Here is a 24424-nt window from a genome sequence, read left to right as displayed (position 1 = left end):
TGGCAAAGAAATACGTATATGTATGGAATATCACAGATCTCAATCAAGGGCTACGTGTATATACTTTGCCCCACGTGCATTCATACAAACATATTTCATATTAAATACCCATCAACAACATATTTATCTAAGCCATATGCCATAGTATAATTAAATAAGTATTTGAGTGAATTATTATAAATATGCCTATATCTATATATATATTTATATACATATACTACAATGAATCATCGCGAAAAAAATAATAATCATATATCTTTTAATTTTCCTTTTTTTCATATTTTATTTGTGTACCAACATACAAAACTAAAACCAAATACGAAATGGGGTCTCATGAACAAACAAAAAAAACAAATAAAAAATATGCAAAAACAAAACAATTGTGATTCCCAAAAAATATCACATGAAAATACTCCCCACATAAAAAATAACATTCAAAAACCCACTCCAACAAAACGAAAAACCAAAAACAAACAATATACAATTACTTCTATACTCCCACGAATATGCAACAACAATTTTGCACATACATGCGCAACATTTCAATACAATTTCTCCACAAACATTTCGCAAAAAATCTTAAATAAATAATTTTTCTAACTATAAATACCACTTTTTTAATTGTTTTGCTGCGAAAATTGTCCTTTTCTCTGTGTAAACAAATATGTATTATTCCATATGAACGAAAAAAATATTCATCACTAAAAAAAATGTATCTATTTTTAAAACTTCCTGTATTGTCAAATCTAAATTTTCTTGCTGTCGTTTCAAAAATCTCTATCATCAACCGAAACATAAAAATCAAACAAACTACTTATTCGTTGAAAATTACCAACATTCGCAATCACAACAACATTTAAAAATCAATTGCAAAAATGTAAACAAAAAAAAAAAAAAAACAATCTGAACAATTCTCCTCTACAAATACTCATCTACTACAACTACAACTACTACAATTACAACACCAGCACGATGTAAGTACAAAACACTTCTTACACCAATACAATAATCATAAAGTCGTTTTTTTGTATTGTAAAATTTTATGTGTGTTTTTGTTGTTTGACATTTATTGGAAAGCGTTTATTTTTCAAATACTTTATTGTGTTTAAACATCTGATTGTTTCGTTTGTGCCCTTAACCAACGCTAATTGTATTGGTTGGCATTTTTCAAAATATGTGTGCTTGTGTATCTTTAGTTTAGAAATAATGCGCTTCAGTGGTGCAGTTAGTCAGGCTTAGTAGCTAACCTGAAGTGCTGTTGTTGATAGAAATAAACCCACAGCTTGAACTAATATGATATTTGCTGCATTTAGAAAGTAGTTGATAATAAGTATTAGTAGGTATATAGTTGGAAATTTTACGCTTTGTCCACTTTAGGCGAACTCTACTCGTGCTTTTCTCAAATGCTGAAATAATTCTACCTGCGGAAATCATAAACTGACATTTTTCGAAATACCCAAATTTATAAATATCGCTAAGTATCTTCAATAACTGCTTTTACATGCGTATGTAAGTCTCCAAAGCGTCATTCACATTCACTCAAGTTAAAACCTCCATTGAAAGTTAAAAATAAAAAAAAAATAATCACAACTTCTTTTAATAGTCTGTTAATACAGATTTTTGACAAAAAATATGAAATTCCTCTTCATCAAGTGTGAATATGAAGCCGAATAAAAGGCAGTTTCATGGCAGACTCTTTTTATATACACTGCGTTTAATAACTATAGCGCTAAGACTTACCGACAATTTATTTGTTTCTCATTTAGCTTTTTTACTTTTACATAAGTATAAGTCATTCTTCTACAAAAATCATGCAAATCGAAGTTTAAGACTTCACAAAAATTACAATAAAAACAATCTTTATCAAAATTTTACACTTTTTAAGCAGAATTTTAAGAAAATTTTTGGGAATTCCGTATAAAGAAGTGCAAGTTTCAAGTAGCTCAAAAATCGCTCTCATTTTTAACAATTTTTTTGCTGATGGCCTTGGCTATTTTCCTCTATATAAAAAAATTTGAGTATTCACTATTTGGAGAAAATTTGTTACATGAGAAAAAAATTGCATTATACGATGATTCAATGAGCTATGAACGCATATTTCCAATTTGTCTACAAATACTACTCTCAATTTGATGGCTTATGAAAGTGTGCAATTCTGACGAACTTAAAGAATTTTTTTTTTTTAATTTGCATAAAACTTTAAACGTGAATTTATGCGTTTTTGTAGAAAAATAATATACTTTAATAAAAATTATAAAATTCTAATATATCGCAAATTATTAAATTTAAATAAATTAGAATATATAAATAAGAAAAAAATAAATTATTATATCAAAAATTGCCAATAAGTATAAGTGCTATTGTAAGTAAATGCAGTTTTTATCCTTTACATCGCGACTACAAAGGCAACTACTTTTTTTCAGGCTGAATCGCCATTTTGTTTAGGACAAAATATTATTAAAACAGTGTATTTCAAGCATAATTTTCTTTTCTAATTCAAACTAAACGCATATCTTGAATATGAATTCATTATGCTTTCACTGCCATGCACCTGCAGTAGAGGTCCATCATTTTTAAATGCTAAATGATATTCTCCAAATGTTCTCCGAATGCAGTCTCACAGATAGGGTTTCTTGAAGAGCCTGATGACATACAGGCGCATTTGCCCTATTTTGCACCAAATCTTCAGTTTTCTCTCGTTTGTTCACCTAAAGTATATTTTTATGATGTGTCTACCAAAAATAGTCGAAAAGCGTTATATCGGCTAATTCTGGTAAAATTGCTGCACCATATCGAGAAATTTTTATTCTTAGTCTTTTCGGGAATTTCGTTTCCTAGTAAATGCTATATCACTATTTTAAGGCCAGTTGGAACGAATTGAATGAATAATTGAAATATAGCGGCAATTTCCCAAATTGGGATGTAGTATTTCCTCGGCTATATATTACAAAATCTATTGTATTATCACCAATAGATAAAGACGATTTTATAATTTTTTATTCCACAACATATGGAGGCAACTACAACTACATCAAAAGCTTTACAGATCATCTAAGGGCCTAAATCTGAACTGTCTAACGCAGTTATAATGCAGTAAGCTATTGAATGCCCATCGCTATGTCTTTATGATGTAAGGTTATACTCTCCTCTATCTTTCTATCCATTATTTGCCAACCCTATCGTTAGGTTCGGTAGTCGTACATGCTCTAACGGCTCAAATACTACAGTATCTGTCCAACAAACTACGAACGATAAGAAAATAGTCAAAGTTCAACTTTGTCCAGCAATGAAAAAGATGTTATTGGGTAGGTGTCCAACAAAAAGTACTACAGTACTAAGTATTGTCTATCTCATTGCAATACATTTTTTGTATTTGTGCCTTTTCTTTTTCTGTTTATTTTTTCGCTTCATTTATTTTTTTTTTTTTATACTTAGCCATTCTGGCTACTACTATTGTTTTTCTTTTTAAATTTACCACAATCTGACTTTTAAGGTAGGCCAACAATTTTCTACCCCCTTTTACTCTGACCAGTGCCACAACCAGTACAACAACAAATGTAGCTCATTGAAGCGATCAATCCCTATTCTGGCTGAGCTAATCTTATAACAACTCTAGCATATTATACACACAGTATTAGACCCAGAATGAATAACACTTCACAAATTATCGCTTTCTCTTTGAAGTGCTCGAAGATATAAGGCTGGTAGAGTACGCATTACCTCGCCTGTAATTCTTTTCTCACCTCGCGCTGCTTTTAGCGCTTATTTAGTTTTCATTCCTAACTGCAACTATTTTTGTCTGAAGTATGTAATGACTTTACGTTCATGCCTTAAAGACATTTTTCTCATACCAGTAGTTTCATTCATACCAATAGTTCCAGTGAAATAGGCAAAAGTTCGGCAAATGCTTCATTTTGTTCTAAAAAAATTAAAAATCTTTGTTCCAAAAAAGCAAAAAATCGAAGACGGATGGAAATTCACATTTTTTTCTTTTCTTCGTATAGAATAAATATTTAAGTATATTTTGAGGTCTACTCCATGAAAAAGTAGGCGCAACAAATTTTATAAGCCCTTTAGTAATTTTACCCAAATTGGTAACGAAATTGTTACTTCCATTCAAAAGAAATGGCCCGATGATGCCGCCAGACCAAAAACCGTACCTAACAGGGACTCGTTGTGGATGCGTTTGTTTCTCTACAGTAACGTGTGGATTTTTGAGCCCCAAATCCGACAATTTTGCTTATTGACGTAGCCACCGATGTGAAAATCAGAAAAGAAGAAGAAGACGCACCACTTTGGAAATAGGTTTTCAATATTTCCGAATTTTGTTCAAGCGTATAGCGGCCCATTTCGTAAATGTCAAACCTTTAAGTAAATTATGAACACATTTGACATGCCATTTGTGTTAGAATTCTCAAAAAAATAGGTGGTTCAAAAAGCAAACGCTATATGGCCCACCTTGTACTTTTGGTACAAGTTTCCGAAATCGGATATTAACCACGTCGGTAATTTTGCAAAAGTGCAAAAAGTACGAAACTAACTAAGGCTAAGTATAATGCAAAGCAAGACATCAAAGAAACAAAAATGGAGAAGGTGCCAACTTTTATTTAATGCATACCGATGTAGTTGCCTAGCCTACTGGTTCTGAGCCACCGTAATAGTAATTTTATTGGCAGCTGAAGTGCATAGTTCATATTCTGTATTCTTCCAATATTGGCAACTGGTATCTTTGTCATGCTGATTTCTTAAGAAATATCAATCCTAAATCCCTTGATGAGTCTTAAACCAGTTAATGAACTATTATAAAATGGACAAACAAGCAGTCGCATGACTTCATCAACATTTAAATTCGACCCATCCTGCAGGCGAGCATCTTTAATGTTTGAAACATTCATATTTAATAGGAAAATATCTTATTTGCATACACCTCTAATTAGTAATTTAGAAACTGGTTCGATTCTAGACCTTCTGGAACTAGTATTACTTCTTTTCATCAGTTCATGACCAGACTGCAAAACACAGCAAAATAGTCTCTATTAAAAAACTCCGCACTTACTGTACAGAAGAGTCTCTTTTCGGACTCTATTGAGTGCTAATACATCTTCTGCGAGATAATTGCCTAAATCTTGTGCTATTTTTCTACTTATACATTCTATATAAAGTATATAAGCAGCTAGCTAGTGTAGATGCTTTGACTATGTCGTTCGAATAGCTCGAAGAAAAGCTGACACATTTTCCTAAAGCTATGATTCTTAATCACCTATTTTTTTATGACCATAATTCTTAGGAAGCATCTGTAAGCCTAAAAATGGGATGGTATAAGCAAATGTCTGTGTATTGGCTTTGTTAATAACTAATTTCACTAATCAGCAGTTTATTGCTATTGATTGTAGAGAGTTTGAAGCCGGGCTAGCTTTATACATACACTATTAAAATAAAATTTAGAGCACTCAAGGCCTAGGTAATATGACAATCGATTAGAATTTAATATTTATGGCGGTTTTTCCTTTTACTACTTGTATAAATATTCGCTTTAAACAAAGAATGTAAGCTAAACTCTACAATTTCGTCTGAGTCTGGCAAACTTAATGAGAACCAAGTAGCGGTACCGTCATATGCGCAACCTTTTGTACTCTCTCGACCGTCCTATGTTATGCTTTAGGCAGTAATTGATTTATCTGAGTTTCAGCTACTTATTTGGCGCTTATTAACGAGGTTTAATAAAGCGATTATTTAAACTTCACTTGTGGAATTTATTTTTATTAATTTTAATTTTGCTGAATTTTTTGTGCGCAATATTAGTTTTGCTTTTTTAAATTCTTATTTGGTTAGTTTTTATTTTAACAGTTACATTAAGTTACATTTCATAACAGAGTATGAAAATCATATCATAAACATTTTCAGTACATTCATGTAAACAATAAATAATATACTCACCTAATCTATATTAGAATGTTTAAGTGTTAATTTTAATTTGTTTCACATAATTTACGGAATGCTCTTATAAGTAACTATTAAGATTTTCAAACTTACTTACATACTTACTTAATAACTTACTTACTCTACTTACTAACTTAACTACTTACTTACCTACAACTTATGCTATATTTGCGTTTGTGTACAACAAGTTGTAAGTCTAAACTTTTTCTGTAAGTAGTCACAAAAACAATAACAACAACTACAAAAAACGATACATTTCCTCAATACTGAAAGTTTACATATGATTACTTATTTTTGCCGTTTCAAGTTATTGCGTGATTTAATTGTACAAAAAAAAAATTCATTGAAAAAGACGGAGGTAGTCGGCAAATATTTTAAGCTTGAAAATTATATTATAAAATGAATTGGAAAAAACGAATATTAAAAAGAGCTTAAAATTTTATATTTTTTATTTAGTTTAAGATAGTAAGTTTATTTTTATGCTTTGGAGAAATGATAATTTGAATTATTGTATATTCATTTAAAAGCCTTTTTGTCAATTTTTTATTGATTCCGTAAAATACGCATTTCCACCACCACTACCACCACCATCACCACGCCAACGTCACTAAAACCAAACAAAAAAATGCAAATCAACAATACATTATCACTATGCAATAATAAAAACAAATATTCCACACAATGTCTACAAAAACGCAAACGAAATTTGAAATATGCAAATTTGCAAAAAAACATTGGTTACAATATCGTTTTTGAATTTAATGGGCAAATATTTGAAACAACACGTCAACACACCAACATTCCCTGGATACTAACACTACTGCACTGTACAACATGTCCAAATCCAAATACAAACAAACATCAACAAAAACATATGAAAATTGCTGTGGAACTGAATTGCCTTGCTCTGAATATGCAACTTGGCATTTGCACACATACAAAAACAACAAATACATACCGCGCAAAACATATGACATCGCGCACACTGACATGCGAATGGAATTTGAAACGCTTTAAATTTGCTAAACGAATGCCCCTATTTTGCCACAAATGAAAAATTTAAAACTATAAAAAAATTACCACACAACAACACCTAAATGTCGTCGTAACAACCATCACATCCACCGACAATGCAACAATCATATATTGTAAATCACTCCTCTGCCACAACCACAACCACAACCACGACCACAACCACAACCACCACCACCACTGTCACCACATTTGCCACCATTTTCACCACGACCACCATATCCAATGCCACTGCCACTATCACCACCGCAACAACGCATTTGATTATCAAATATCACAGGCAACTGACGCAACTGTAAGTAGTCGGCAAAAATTTTGTCTTAAGATCAATTTTTCAATTATTCAGCCTTTAAATTGAAATAAAATTAACAAAAAAAATTGTCTTGCAAACAAATATCAATTGAAAGTTTTCGTTCCCTATTTTTATACTCAATTTCAAAGAAGGCGATATCAAATTGCCGTTAGTTTTTGTAATTATTCCTTAATCTGTCACTCTCTATCTCATTCTAATTTTCTTTAACTCGATCAATTTATTAAATTTGTCTGTAAAATTTTGCTAATTAGTTGCTTTAGTATGATTTTTCATATAAAATAACGCAGAAAAATTACAAAACGGAAAATAAAAAAAATATAAAAATAAAATGTTGCTATTAAAAAATGTTAAGAAAAGCTATAACAATTTTCATTTAATTTGGCCGCTTAGCATTTTCCCTTATTAGCTTTATGGATTTTTTGCTTGAAGATCAGCTAGATAACAAAAAAAATTTAAAAAAATAAATACTGAACACAACTGTCTTACTTACAAGCAATTTGCTGCTTTGAACGCCGTCTCGTTTTTCGCTCGCTCACGTGTATATTTGTTTTTTTTTTTTAATTTGCATTATTCTTTTGCTCTGCGTACACACTTTTATATGTTTGCGCATTATATATGTATTCTTCTTCTTAGTTCGAAGCAAATTTTTGTAATTAGTTGCTCCTGTATTACGCTCACTTAAACATTCACTTGCGTGCTCACCAATAGCACAAATTTCGTTCTCGCCTGAAATGCTCATACCAATAAGCAAATTTGTAATTTAAAAAGTAATTAGGAAATGCCGAAAAAACCTCGCCAAACTATCAAAACCCCACACTTCACCAAACTGTTGTTTTGAAAAGCCGAACATGAACTATCCCTAACTCATCTACTAACTTCTTACTAGGGCAGTCTAAAAAGTTCGGGAACAAATTTGAGTAAAATTATTTTAGTTATTTATTTATATATATTTTTTATTTTTATTCATATACCATAAGTGAGGCTCTTCTGCCCGGTTTAATCCACCGATAATGGAATATGCTCCATTAGACTGTAACCCGCATTACCGCGTCTGAATAGACAGGCTAGGCTCGTATCTATTCAAAGACAATTTTTCAATTTTTGCTTTAAAAGACTCCATAAATTTCATTATACGATCTTCCATATTACAGTGATTCGTCGTCCAAGGCTCAACAATCCTACCAGTTCTACTAATCGTAAAAAATGCTAGGGATCAGATATTTATAGTCAAACAGCCTATTTCTTCTAACAGAGGCTAATCTTAATGATCCTTCTTGAGTATCAAATCACTTAAGGCTCTTTTTTACAAAATTAAAAAAAAATATTAATTCGATCTTAATGCCAAGATTTTAACTTTTATTCCAGCAACTGTAATATATCGGACTTAATTTTCGCTGTTAATAAAACGATACGCACTCTAAAACGATGAAACTCTTCTATCTAACAATACTGCTTGCCTCAAAATTTGTATTCAGTTGCTGAGTTTTTTCTATAGCTGAATATATTTAAATGTAGATGTTTTTTAAACTCTTAAGATATACAGGTCCAGCGGCAATACAAAAATGCTTCTTACACCAAACTGCGTTTCCCATGTCATGTAATATATTTATTTATATGTACAGTAATTCATTTACCAGCATATTGCGGAGGCTGCAATTAAAATTATGTTCTACATAGAATTGTAAAATTATAGTTTAAAAGCGTAACTACTGCGGCCGTGCGATCGTAGATGTACATATGTAATCCCAAAGTACAGTGCTCATCTCAATTGAATTGCTTGCTTCAATGTCACGAGTATTTGGCCAATAAAAATATGAACCACTACTTTTTCTACGCGTAGCAGTTCAAAAGTTTTTTTTTTAAGTCAATGGACTATTGCATTTGCTTGAACCATTTTTGAAAGCACTTTTGCCTTTCCGAAGTGGATACCTTCAAAACGATCAGTTTACACGCTTCAACAGCTTTTTCAAGCTTTGAAAAACGTTATCCTCGCATTTTATTATTGAAGTTGGGTAACAAAAAGATATCATTAGATGCCAAATCAGGTCTTTCTTCTAGGGCTATTCCGTTTCCGGTGGTTGAGTTTCCTTAATTCTACGAAAACTTCTGGCAATCAAATGGAACTAACTATTTTAAGTCACTCTAATGAGACATATGCGACATGACTATATATCAGATTTTCCGAAAAAACAGGCGCCCATTTGGTTTGAGGTGCTTCTTCGGTGAAAAAGTCTTTTTTTCATTAAGCTCATCTTGGAACATCTATACTGCCAATTGCTACTTTGTTTCCGGCTCGTATGCATATATCCCAAATTTGTCACCTGTTACGATGTAATGGAAGTGCTATGAACCAGCACGGCTGAATTTCTTCAACAGTTCTTTACAGCTCTCGACAATCCTTTGTGGGCAATTGTCAAATTATGCTGTATCCAACGAGAACAAATCTTGGTTACGACCAAATGTTCATGCAATATTGAATAAATGCTGTTACCACTAATACCTAAGCATACCTCTATCTCGTGATATGTGTCATGACGGTCTTGCGTTATCAATAAACGCGCAGCACCGATTGTTTCTGGCTCAACCACCGTTTTAGGATGGCCTCCCTTAATAGTGGCTAAGTGTGTTGCTTTAACGTCAAAAGTCAGTGCAAATCGATCAACGCACTTCTAAAATCATAATAAATCATCGCTCGAAAATGTTCACGAGTTAATTCCATCTCGAGATGAAAAACGAGCAAATAAATATCGTAAGTGAAAACGTTATACATATGTAAGTGTATGCTAAAAAATACAAAAAAAAATATCGAATTACAGCTCATCACACGTAGTGTTGTAAATCCGACCCTTGCATTACGACGCTTCAGCGTTTTGAATGAGTATGAGGCTTAACTTCTGTTGTCAAATTCAATCTCGTACGGATGAGTAGACCAAGGTTTTAAGGCAAAATTTACCACAATGTGCACATAGAGACTCGAAATTTCTGTAAATGATCTGTGGATGGAATAAGCGATATCAAAGCTACAACTTCCGCGTAATAATTTCGCTTATAATTTTAAGTAATTCCTAAGAGCTAGTTAGCTGTGAGGCTCACTATGATAAAAATGTGAAATGGCGTTTTGGCATTGCCCGAGCTTGAAATATAAAATTAGCTTGCCTCTATTTCAAAACTTTATGCCTCAACCTTCTATTCTCACTAAGCACTAAGTACATATATTAGTATTACCTTTTCGGGCATTAATTCTTTCCCTTTGGGCGATTCCTTTGCTACTGTTTCAGTAGCTTTAACTCACTTTGTCTAAGCTTTTCATAAATTATTTATAATTTTAAAATAGGGTCTAATAAGAATTTGAATTCGCTCCATTTCGGAAGCATGCAGAAGGAAATTCGTTGAATTAGCTCCATCGAAAATCTTGGGAAACCAATGGGAAATAACTTATCATTCATCAATATGATGGTATATTTTTTATTTTTTTATTTTTATTAATTTCCTATCCACAAACACGTTTTAGTTGACCGCATTTTATAACAAAAATAATATTTGACTCTTTTAATCGTATACCGCAAATTTACCGAACTTTTTAGGCTACCCCTTATTTTGCTCTTCAATAAGTTATAATTTCTTAACAGCGCTACACATTTTATTTTCAATTTCGGTTTATTTTTCTGTGAAACTTAAGATTATTCTTTCTGTTAACGTATTTGCTTTTTTCTAAATATGATTGTTTGTCATTCACTATTTTTTACCACTATCAAGCACTATACATATATTTTAAAAAGTAGTTCATAGTAAAATTAGCATGAGTTACATAATACAATAGCAATTAGGTGTATTTACAATAAACTACCGTTAAATTACTTTTAGTCCTACTACTTCACTCATACCCTACACCCAGTCAAAAACTAAATAGGAGGAGTAAATAGTTACATAATGAAAAAAAAGATGGGCACTTCATTTGACGTAAAAACATACGAAATTTTAATAATATTGACAAAACCTATGGCACTTATTTGCATTTAATTTAATTAAATTCATAAAAATAAAATTTGAAATCAATTAACAAAAATCTCACCTAACTAAGTAAAGGGTTCGCCTTTCAATTTCAAATAAATAACATTCGTGTCATAGCAAACGTATGTAAATATTTAAAAAAGATTTCCACCTTTGAAGAAAATTATCGTTTGATCTGATCACATATTTCACATTTATCGACATTTGGGTCACAAAGCTACCAAAAATATAAAAGTTATGCTGAATATTGATGATATTCATTTTGAATATTTCAGCCCTTGAAGTTGGCTTGAAATGAATGTTAGATCACGTCATATGTTCTCGTCATGTGATATCATCATACGATATAATCATATGATCTTATTCTGTATTAAAGATCAAAACTGAAGGACATTCTGAATTATCATTCCCGTGGAAACAGATCAATGCACTCTACGGTGGATCCAAACGGACTACTTTCCATCCATATATCCGTAAGATTTGGGCACCCGATAATTCTCGGAACTCTTCCAGAAATGCATGAAGAGATAGATTGGACTGAACCATAAATCTGAATTGAAGGTAATTTTTTCACACACATCCCAAAAAGATGTCAATGGGATAATGTTAAGCACCTTATTCCAAGATCAATGGATATCGTCACTGACGGCTCAAGACTAAATAATAGAGTCGGGAGTGGCATCCACTCAGAAGTGCTGCAGCGGCACTTAAGCCTGCGTCTACCTGACGTCTACGGTCTTTAAAGTTGAAGTTATAGCTATAAAGAAAGCAGCTTTGTTGATCATGAACTCGTCCGGTGCAGTACAACCGATCACCCTCTACTCTGTCATTAAAGCTACCATAAATTTCTGCTGTGCCTAGATACTTCAACCAAAGCGGAATTCGAATGTAGAGCTATTCCAAAGAAGCTGGTTAAGCGATGCACCACGAACATTATCCGGGCTACTGGATAACGAGAAATTCCTGGAAATTGCATCACGGTTGAGCTGACTCGGACGGAAATTGATCGTAAAACAGTCTATTCTGACTAGTTTGCGGTTATCTTAGACAAGTTTGGCTCAGAACGAATGAACCCAAAACTAAATCTCATTATCAATCCAAAACCGACACTCTATTAGTACGGTGATTGATATAAACCGAGCCCTGCGCAAAGGAAACACATCGAAGGCATATGGGCTTTTCCCTCTTATGACTTCTGTTGCAGCTATAGGAACGAGAACAACGTAGATATCTATGAAGCCTTCCTCCAACACTGTCCCACTCCAGCGAGAACGCAATATCGTAGTCATAACTTTTACACTCTACACAGTATTTTATCATTTATCCGAGAGACGAATTGGTTTCACTATATTGGGAATTAGACGGGGAACTTGAATCCGAACCAATAGTAACACAATGGGTATCCAGGTCGAAGAGATTGACATCCTTATGGAAAGTGGCAACTACTACAACCTAACCGTAAGGTAGAAATGACCAATTGCCTTTGGAGAAGAGCTCTGTGAATTGCAATTTGCCTCAGTTTTTTGACTCAGTTTTAAAAATCAAATGGGTGTAGGGTAAATTAATAGCACAGGCGCATACAAATTTTGAGCCAAGAACCAGGTTAGACTTATCCGAAAGTTTTTGGCGTACTGAATCCAAATCTGAACTCACGATGGTACATAACTTCAAATATAAGTATAGCCAAAAACTTTCAAAAAATTGTCTAGTTTCTGGTTCTGAAAGGCAAACAAATATTGTCGGCCTGTGTAATTCAAGAAGAAATAAAAGGCTTAAGTTCAAAAATTCATAAAGCATTGCGCATAATTGTTTGGATTGCAGCTTTTTAGAAAAGCTTTTTCATAAAGAAAACGAAGCCTCTCAAGTTATTAAAAAATTCAACTTTGGTAAGTACATTGCGGAGGATAAAAATGAAAAATTCTTTCAGAGAAGTTACAAACAAAAACTTTGTAGAAATTTTTTGAACATAAAAATCAAGCTGAACATTCCCATGAATTCAGAAATGATACCAAATCCAGTTTAGTACGCCGAAAAATGCTTAAAATCAATAAAAAAAAGAACTACAAAAAACGCCTTTAGGTTTGATGCAGAAACACTACAGTGGGGTATTAATCGGTTCGGTGTGATTGAAAAAAAAATTTAAATATTCATATACTCCGTATATTTATTGGTTTGATCCGAAAACCGTTCGTATTTGGTGCAGCTGTTGCAACAACCTCGCTGCCGCCTATTGTTTTGCATTTACTTGCTTGCTGCTAATTTTCCGATTTTCTCGCAGTTATGCAAATCAATTCTGATCATTTTCAAACATAATTATATTCAAATACTAATTGGTTCTTGAATAAATTGCAGATAATAAGGGAGTTTATACAAAAGTTTCTGGTAAGTGAAGACAAAAGGAAAGAAAGCGAAAGGATTCAATGTTCCTTAACAATTTTATCAAATCCAGAGATGATTAGCGAGCAATTGGTGAGATAGAAAATGGTGTCACGACTATGTAAATTGCATTTCAGAAAGCATATAACCCATAAGTCCTATACTTCGAAAGCTTTAGCATTCTAAAAAATTTCACCATGAAATGGAATAAATATTAAATTATTAATTATTTAAAAAAAAAAACATGATGTAAGGTATACTAAAGCGAATTATTGTGAATTGACTGTACTAATACAAGTTGTATAGAAGGCTTTATTAGTATAATAAATATTTATAATACATTAGGGTGAAGTGAAAAATTGTCTTTGTCAAAGGCTTTGGAAAATATTTTTGATTTCGATTTTTGCAGTCTTGAACAGTTTTAGTCCAATAATTTATTGAGAACACGTCTGAATATTTTTTGTGTAAAAAAAGAAAATATATTAAATGACCATTAAAGTAATATGAAAATCAACCATGCAAGGGAAGTGTGTGCAACTTGGCTTCCGCCGCTATGTTTGAAGGGCCGTGGACAAAACGAATTTTATTAATTTGACCACCGAATTAATTTTTCTTGGATACTCAATAAAAGGTTGCCGACAAACTTGTCGTATTCTAAGAATAATGTAAAAATAGTGGAACTAAATAGACTCAAGAGGTAGTCCAACATAATAAAATATTGATCCCAAATCCATTTGTTAAGTACCTGACACAATTCCAGCAATCGAAAAACGAAATAAAAAAAAAATTAAGGAGAGCTCTCATTGCTTTTTGTATTAGGACGAAATATACTCAATAAAAGTTTGCACTAGTGGAGCTTGCAATGCTTCTTTGTAAAGCTAAAAATACCTACTAGTTTTCAAAATAAGTTTCCATCCAAAAGAATTTCTTTTTAGTAGGAAAAAAATCGTAAATTCAAAATTTATCCAAACTGCCATTGCTTGGTTCGCATCTTCGAAAAGACTTTTATTAACTTACTAACTAAAAACATAAAAATTGTGAAACTCTTGAACCAACATTAAAAATAGGGGGAGTATAAGCCAAAAAATAAAATATTTTCTACATATTCCTTAAAACTGGATATCTCGGAAATGGTTAGCAGTCATGCTCATCATGTCTTTTGACCAACTTAATTGCAAATTTCTTAAACAATGATGTCTTAAAGTATGTAGGATGACTTACCCGGTAATCGATTTATCTTAACCGCATAAAACCCATAAACAAATTCGGCCCTCAACTTATCATTCAGTTCTATGATAGACATAACAAGCTTTCCTAATATGCGGCGTTCTTTTCAACATTGTAAGTCTTATTTGAAAAAGAAGTTTTTAAATACACATTTGCGCTCCGTCTTTGTCACTATTTGTCCTCTATCTTTCGCATACTGCACGAATTCAGCAATAGAAAACCTTTCCGTCTTTTTAGGCGCTGCATAAATCGATACATTTTTAACTTCTTCAAAGTAGTGAAAATACTCGTAATGCAGATCATTTGTCGTCTAAGGTAACCAATAATGGGCGAAATGAGTAACTTCTGGAGAGTGTGTATGGTGGGTCTGGTAGAACCTCCCATATCAGGGTTTCTAAGTATGTCTTCACCACTTTTGCCACATGAGACTGTGACCTTGCTGGAGGATAATTTTTTCTCTCAATGCTCAGTTGCATTAATTGTGTTCGATATTGGTCCCCTTTGATATGTTTACATAACATCCAGCTTAAATCTATCAAATATTCTATTTTCCATAGCATTTCCGGTCTTCGACTTCAAAATTTCACGTATTACAGTCCATAGTAAGCATTTACGAGCATTTGATGAGTCTTAGATACAGCATTCTTCGAATGGAGGTAGAAAATCGAAATTTTTCATAAAATACGAGAATTCGCCGCACAATACGATATATTTGAAGTTTGTGGTTTTGTTCACAGATGGCCAACCTTATTGTATGTAGTAATATTTTACTTATTTCTTATTCTACTTATTTTGGCTGTCGCTTACCGCTGCAGCCACCTATTGAAAAACGAAGCAAAATTTTACTCCTTGTAAAGTAAAGTCTCAACTAGGCCGGCAAATGAAAGTCTGTACTGATTTTCAATAGCGATTTCACTTTTACGCCTTCAATTGACATGTGAAGCACTTGAACAAAAAAAAAATTACAAATATTTTGAACTTTACGCATATCAGTGAACAGTACTTACCGCTATTTGGTGATCGAAAGAAAAATTCCACACATTTTCACTTCACCCTAATGTACAAATATTCACACAAATACGTATCAGGCATTTATTGAAACTATTTTAGGAACGTACACTATTTGCTAAAAGACCTTTTTCAGTTATATTTAATTATTCACTTATATACATAGTTTAATACACATAAATACATACTTATTTAAATAACAATACATGAAGATATTATAAATTTGGTAGTTATTTCGTTAGGTTGTTAAGTTATAAACACAAGCTGCAGAAAACAACACAAAATTTGTGTTCGTCCAAAAATATATAATTTAATTACTAGCACACAGACAGCTTTTCAAATAACTCCGTATGATTTATATTACCAAGAACATGGCTTTAGTCCATGATATTTAACACTTTGACTGGCATGTCGGAGCTTTTGGTAATTCGCCATTTTTTTAGACAACCAATACTACTGCTCAGGGTACATCAAATTTTTTTACCACCCTAAATTACATATATGGGATTTTATATGGATTTCAGATTGTCGAAGAAGTTAGACATTCTCTATTAAACGTCGCATAATTTCAAAATAATATTATTTATTTACCGTAGAACCATTTGGAATTCCGCACCAACCATGCACAATCCCACGATAATATAAGAAAACTAGTCGCGTGACTTTCACTTTTGACCGCTTTTGACGTAATTTCTTGGGTTTCGGCTCATGTGGATAGCACCATTCATTCTTTGTTCGTTATTTTTATCCATAGTGAGAATTGCAGAGCATTCCTGCAGTTGACTGATATAATAAAACGCTAAAAACAAGCTAATTGACAGATCACGCTCAAACTCTACGACACTATAGAGGACAATTGTAGCAACATGCCAGCAAAAAAAAAATGTGCGCTTTCAAAATGAACAGTTTCCGAGATTTATTTGTTCTCAGATTGTATATGGGGGGTTTTTTAAAAGCTTGGAAACTTAGAATGAATCAGTGTTTTAATGATTTTTTCTTTATTGTATTATTAGATAATTTCATGGAATTAATTTTTTTAATAGGATATGTCCGCCGCGTCTGCAATCTACATGGTCCATTCGATGAGTCCAATTTTGGACTGCTTTTCCAATAAATCGGAATAATAAATCTAAATGAGACCAATCAGCAAAATTACGACGCAAACGAAGGTCATTTGGCTACAATTCTTCTACGAGCTGTAATTCATAGGCACGTAAAATATTCCACGTAGTCGAATTACAAAGGACAACAATATCGACGGATTGACATTTCTTCAACACTTCGCTCTATGAGCTTCGCGAACAGATTTTTTTTCAAAGTAAATTTTCCCAATTTGGAAGCGTTGTTCTGACATTAAATGATTCATGATGACTTGCCTAACCTAACTGAACATAAATGTCAATACAGATTGCCATTTGCAGCTATCAAACCATAGTTATCGATGTCGATAATTTTTATGCAGCTAGAAAAAACCCTATAACTATATTACATATGTATATTAATATACTATATATGTATGTAATTGGCGCGTACATCCTTTGTTGGTTGTTTGGCCGAGCTCCTGCTCCAATTTCTGGTATGCGTTTATATTGTTCCACAAAATATCGCTGTACTTAAAATATATTAAATAACTGCATATATACAAGCATATACATGCATACATACTTGTATATGAGAATATAAAATATAAAATATAGAATAAAAAATACTTTTCCAGTTAAAGAGTTGTTGTTTGATTAGTTTGAAAAGTTCAATTGTTCTGAAAATATTAGAGCTAAAAATTATTTAGCTTAAAGTAGCTTAACAGTTTGTTAAATATGTACTATGTAGCTAGTGAATACCTATATTCAATATGATTATATAACCGCATTCTATACAAAGTACTTTATATATGTACATATATATTTACTTACATACATGCATACATACACTTGTGCGTTGATGCGTTTGGAGACACATTTATCGCATCGTGCCCTGCAATAACCCCCCTTACCAGTCCACCAATGTGTCCCAGCATCGTCCATACATTTAACCAACCGCCCGGCCGTTCGCTAGTTCATATCTACTTGTATGTTCACCCGCTTAGTTGCTACATTAAAATTATCTACTACATACTCGTACATAACAAAATATTGCTTTTCCTGTCCAAAAACAGCGTTCGAGTACGTGTACCTGTGTTCGCGTTACACGTACAACATTTGTTTGTTATACAAAAGCAAAAAATTTAATTAAATTACAAAAAAAAAAAACTTTCAATTTCGCTAAAATTCGTATAATATTAATCAAAAACTTTTCTATTTATTTCTTCTTTTTTGCAACAACAACCAAACTGTCTGAATCTGTCACAATCTGAAAATTAAACCAAACAAATTTCGTAATCTTTAAACAAAAAATAATGAAAAAAATAAAAAAATTTCTAATTGCATAATAACTACTCACATGCACGATATTTTTGGAACGAAATGATACCCACCATATACTGCATATAAAATAAAAAATCTTTGAATCAAACGATCAACCTATCAAACAATCAAAACTCATTACTAATCGCTGTAATGCTGCATCCTATCTACTGCAACTGCAACTGTAACCGTTGTAAACGTTAAATGTATGATGTTTTGTGGCAACTTGAAATTAATTAACCATAAACAAAAACAACAACAAAAAACTGCATATTTCACTGATTGCAAAACGTACGAAAACTATGTATGCCGTAAATTTTACCACATATTCTTACTAATACATACATACATATATACAATGTATATGTAATCATATATGTGAATGTGTTTGGAATGCTGTCTTCTAACATTCATTGCTCAATAAACTTGCAAAAAACACAAAAATGCGAAATTTACAAATGAAAAAAATACAACAACACATACATTTGTAAAAAAAAAAAATTATTTGTAACCCACATCAATACACACTGCATCGCATTTCCAAAAATGAATATTGGAAACAAAAAATTTATATGCAATTCTCTACTACAACAACAACTATGCACAACGACATGCGAAACTGGTATATATCCATGCAATCAAAAAATTTTTATCGGAATATAAATACTAATTAATTGACAAACACAATGCCAAATCAATGATAATACAAATTTGTTTCAATACATACTCTACAGGATGTAAGTAAAAACAAAAAGAAATAATCCAAAATAGTTGAAATCGTTTATTTCAAATATTTACACGTTTTTTGATAATTGCCAAAGTAAGACTCCCATCCAAGTGCCATGTTTAACCACTGTAAAATAGTATATTTTTCTATGATGAATATTATTTTGTTGTAAATAATTTTAGACTTTGCTCAATTGCCCACATGTCAATAGATTTTCTTAAAAATAGTTTAAAATACTTTGAAGCTTTAATAGCCCACTTTTGCTACATAAAACTCCGTCATGCTATTATAATCAATTTAGCTTTTAGTTAAAATTTTTAGAAGAACGTGAACCTGTTTTCAACTTTTATGATTGCGTTATGATCGAGGTTATTAGCTTACCTGAATCAAATACTATACATTTACGCATACAAATAGTTGCATTAGCTAGGTTTATATAAACAAATAAGACCATACAAAACATATCGCTGCCGAGCCACACAAAAAACAAATCAACCAAACTGTTTGATGTTTTATAGCGGAAGCGAATAACAAGTCTTATAAAATGTTAACTTTATAAAAAACATGTTTTTTCTTTTGCATTTTTTATGATATAATCCCATTGAAATAACAGTTCTACAGTTAGTGCACGGCTCGCGGTGCAACACTGACGAAGACAAAAACTAACAACGCGTTTCTCTCGGAATTGTATTTTGGCAGTTATTGGCCATTCTAACTCAAGAACCACGGCTCCACAGCTCATTAAAAAACACAAAAAATCTATACTCCCATTTATGTTTTTTTTTTTCTGGCTAATTCGTGTATAAATATCCATTTAGTTGGTTTTCGAAAACAAAAACTGAGTTTGGCGCCTAAGGCAAGAATTTTCATTGCTTAATTGATTTTACATGAAACAGTACAGAGCTTTAATAGTCACCTTAGATCACTCACTACTTATGAAGGGTTGTTCTACCAGGATAGCTATAACTTGGTTCAAAATTATTATTATTATTATAATAATTTTTTTGTTTTTCGAAAATTTGGTGAAGTTAAATCAAAGTATCGTATCATAGCTTCTGCTTTATTAGCTTTACAAAAAAACTTCATTACTGACGAAACTTTTCTATCAGAGTTGTTAATTTTTTCATGCCTCTGGCAACATTCTAACCGCTTAATGGCCTTCTTTTGCTACCAAACGTTGCCACACAATTTTCTAATAACAAAATTTAATTCTAAAAATTAGTACCACTTCTTGTAACCGTAACTCCAGCGCTCTGGTGCACTAAAGTACACTATGGGATGTGGTGAGCATGTTTCAGCATGTAATAGATTTCCAGGCGTCGCCTTCCGCTATGATGAAAAACAAAATTGTGAGAGTAACTTCGGCTACCACGTCACTTAGGACTGTATCAGAATTGTGCCCGCTTCTTTCGCACGTATTCGCACACTCATCCAATCAGCTGTTGTTCATACGGCAACGAAGTAATATAGTGTATTGGTTTTTTTCGTGTATCATCAAAATAATCTCAGTTCTTTCGTAAACTAACCGCCATCATGGCCCACGTGACATCAGCCAATCAGCCGATTTATCTTCAAAACCGCTGAGAGCCGGTTAACAGTCTTATTTTGGTCACATTTCTATAACTTTTTCGCCATACGAATAGCAGGAAAGTCCTACTAAAATGCTGATCTTGCATATCTAATGGCGCAATAAACACGTTGTAAAAAGTTCTTGGACGCGAATTTGAAAGTAAGGTTTTATATTTTTGAAAACTTGTATGGAAATTTTAGAGCTGTGCAAATTTTCTCATAGTTATATAAGTAAACGCAGATTCGATATGCTTAAAAACACTTTTCAGTTTTTTAAATATTAAAAGTGAACTTCCATGCATTCGGTAGCTTATTGTCTACGGTTTCCTAGATCAGGACAGTTAACTTTAAATTACAATTTATTATTGTAATCTGATAATTGATTCCGAAGATATATATTATGCAAAAAAATGGGCTTAATATCTCAGAAAGCTCTGTGATCATAAAACAAAATACTTAGAGAACTGTTAATAAATGCTTTTCCATGTGTATAAGATTCTGATTTAGGTGTGCGAAAAATATTTTTTTTTATTTCTTATGAGCCTTCATTCATTTGAGGGCTTCTTCTGAAATTTTTCCATATAAGGACAGTTTATGTTGAGGTACTTTGCATTATTGTATTAAATAATTATTTAGTACAATCAAAAATTAAAAATATGCGCCAAAAACTTTTCTTAGTTATTTCAAAATGCTTTCATAGAAGCTTTACGGAAAAAAAATTTACTTAGAGCAATAAAAACAAATGCATTTAAACCAAAGCACTTGCGCACATGCACAATGATAATATTTAATTTAGGATTGTGATTTATATTTTTTACGAGCTTTCGTGGATACTAAAGCATTTATTTTCGCCTTCTTAAGATCAAGGCACGCCATTTTAATTAAATTTTCATAATAAATAAACAAAGGAACATATTTGGTGATTTTAAAGGCCTTTTATTTGTTTGAAAAGTTATATAAAAACTTTATTGACCAAGTGGATTCTGTAAAGTGATGCAAATAAATACATTTACTTATGTATGAGAATCCATGCGCTCCAAAGCACATTCGTACAGATGCGAAATTATTTGAGTTCCGTGGAAAAATAATTCTCTTATGAGCTTTCATGCGTGCTTTCATGCAACGCCCCTCCGCCCACTTTTTCCTAAATTAAGGCACTTCATTTTAAGCTTTATTATAACTGTGAAATATACTTCCATAATTTTTTAAATGTATGGTCTTATAAAACGTACACTTTCATATAGATTTTTGCGACTTTAGCATTTCATACAAAATGGCAGCTTAATTTTTCTAATATTTAAGTGTATTTGTTCATATTTTATAAGAAATCTAAATACTTTTTTGCGTTCTAACTACTTTTGGCCTCACTTCGCTTTAAATGTACATTGCGTATTTCCTGCCAGTTGACTGCATATCTCACAATAGTTTACATACATAAATCTTTATTACTGTGACGCATATTTTACATTGAAAATTCAGTCTTAAGCCTAGTCATTTCTTATCAAAATTCGTTGCATACCTTTAGGGTCTTAGATTACGTACAAAGTGGCGCAAAATCAATCATACAATTTGGTTTTTAAATAACTTAAAAAAAAAGTTATTTTGAGTGATGAAAATCCTTGTTTTGAACTTTATGCGATCCATTGCTTGTATGTTTGTATACTGCAGTTGTCTATTTCACAAATGTCAAATGTGATTGACGTACAACGCCATTTGCAAAAATTATAAAACTTCTGTTAGGGTGATTCATTTTTCGCCACCTTGTGCAATATTTAGCATTCAAAATCTATCTTTGATACGCAAAATTAAAATATTTTGCCTTTTCTATCAGAACGCCAGCTATCCCTCCTAAGCATACGTTAACTACTTATGATCTCCTCTGTACTTACTTATGTACATATTCATACATGTAATTTCATAAATTTGTAAGTGCCTACGTATCCAATACATAAATATATAAAAGCATTTCCCTTTATTTTATCTAGTCTATTTATATATCGATAACTTTAGTTAAAATACTAGTAGCGCTATTTTATACTCGTATCATAATTATTTGAGCTAAGTCTATCTTCCCTAAATGTTTGTATATTTTAATACTACAACTACTACTGCAACTACTACTACTACCACTCCTTTATATTACTATGCAAATACATTTGTTTAAACATATATTTAAGCTGTTAATATGTCGTCGACGATATTTAGTACAACCGCCAGGAAAGCAGCTCCGCATCATCGCCACACTGCGCATCATGCAATCGTATGTAATTTTACGAGCCAACAAATTTGGCAAGTTTGCATGCGCGCAGTAGTGACGCTAACGAAGCCACTGCGAGGCGGTACACGTCGTGTCACGGACACAATTACGCGCCACTGCGCATGCGCAACTGCTTGTGCGCAGAAAGAGCGCACGAAGATCAGGTCTATGCCGCATGCGTGGTGTGCACGTAAAGTCTGTGCGTAAAATATTTTGGTCAAAAACGCAATGTCTATCACGGCTACGGCACACACATACTTACGTGCATAGTAGATGTACATGTGATGGCATTCGCGGGCGTAAATTTTTTAACAGAACTTTATGAGACAAACCGGACTTGCTAATTGGTATGCTCATATACACGTACAAGAACATGCAAACAATAATTGAATTGAAGAAACAAAATGAGAAAAATATAATTAGTTAGGTATTTTGATAGACGACTTCTTCACATATGTATACCCACACGTATGTATTGGGTTATAACACCTTTGAAGCTTTTTTTTAATATTTTTTACTATTTTCTAACACCCTCACTGTATTGGCTTCTTATTTTTTCAAGTTTTTTTATTATATATTGTAGCATTTTGAATATCAATCAATTATCTAACAAAAATTAAAGAAAAAGCAGAAAATCGGCGTATGAAATTTTCAAAATAAATATTATTTTTCCAACTATTTTTCTGTATAGCAGAGCGAATTCGGCATTTGTAAAAAACTAAAAATTTGATATTATACATATATTTTTGAGAATGTCTACTAACATACCTATATTCACCACTCACTTTATTGTATTATTACGATTTACATAGTATAACGTGTGTAATTGGTGTGTAATTTTGTAAATTTATAATGCAAAATTTTCTTAATTATACTTCTCTTAGTTTTAAGTTCATTCAAAATTTGAAATTTTTTACTCGTAATGACTTTGTCTTTATTTTAACTTACAAATTTCTAAAAGTTCAAAAAATTAATAATTTCTGTACAGAAAAAACAAAATTAACCCATTTACATAAAAACCGTATAATTAAAAATTTAACAAAATTGTGTACTTACGTACTTACCTTACTTTACTAAACTATTTAAAATTAATTACTCAACTAACCCCTCAACTACCAAATAACAAAATAGTTTCCTAACAGTACGAAACAAGGAAATGACCAACAACAACAACTACACTGCCTGACAAATGAAAACCCTAACACACTCGTACACGAAAAAATGCCCGCTAATTGTGTTCTGTTTATTTCTTTCATTTCTTGACCAAAAATATTTTACAGTCGAACTCAATCAACGTTGGCTTCCTGCGTTTATTTCGTGCGGCGCGTCTCATAAAATTGCTACGTCAAGGATATACGATACGAATTCTATTGTGGACATTTGTACAATCGTTCAAAGCACTTCCATATGTCTGTTTGTTAATAGCCATGCTCTTTTTTATTTATGCTATTATTGGCATGCAGGTAAGTGTCAAATGAAAAACACCACTTACATAAATATTTTATATAATAATTTACAAGAAATGAAAAAATTAAAAAAAAACTGATTGCTATAAAATGTTA

The 24424-nt window shown here is 32.1% G+C and overlaps 1 protein-coding gene across 16 annotated transcripts in view; it reads left to right on the top strand.

The window, feature by feature from the left end:
- Nucleotides 1-24424, top strand: part of LOC128858243 (voltage-dependent calcium channel type A subunit alpha-1) — a 273728-nt gene that overhangs the window by 161266 nt on the left and 88038 nt on the right. For all 16 annotated transcript variants that reach the window (XM_054094347.1, XM_054094344.1, XM_054094345.1 and 13 more), the window contains one exon: nt 24143-24325. In XM_054094347.1, coding sequence (XP_053950322.1) covers nt 24143-24325 — 183 coding nt within the window. The remainder of the gene's footprint in view (nt 1-24142; nt 24326-24424) is intronic.

The sequence above is a fragment of the Anastrepha ludens genome, chromosome 3, assembly GCF_028408465.1.
Source record: "Anastrepha ludens isolate Willacy chromosome 3, idAnaLude1.1, whole genome shotgun sequence".
Taxonomy (NCBI): domain Eukaryota; kingdom Metazoa; phylum Arthropoda; class Insecta; order Diptera; family Tephritidae; genus Anastrepha; species Anastrepha ludens.
Note: the sequence above shows the minus strand (reverse complement) of the source record. Positions and strands in the feature narration are given on the sequence as shown.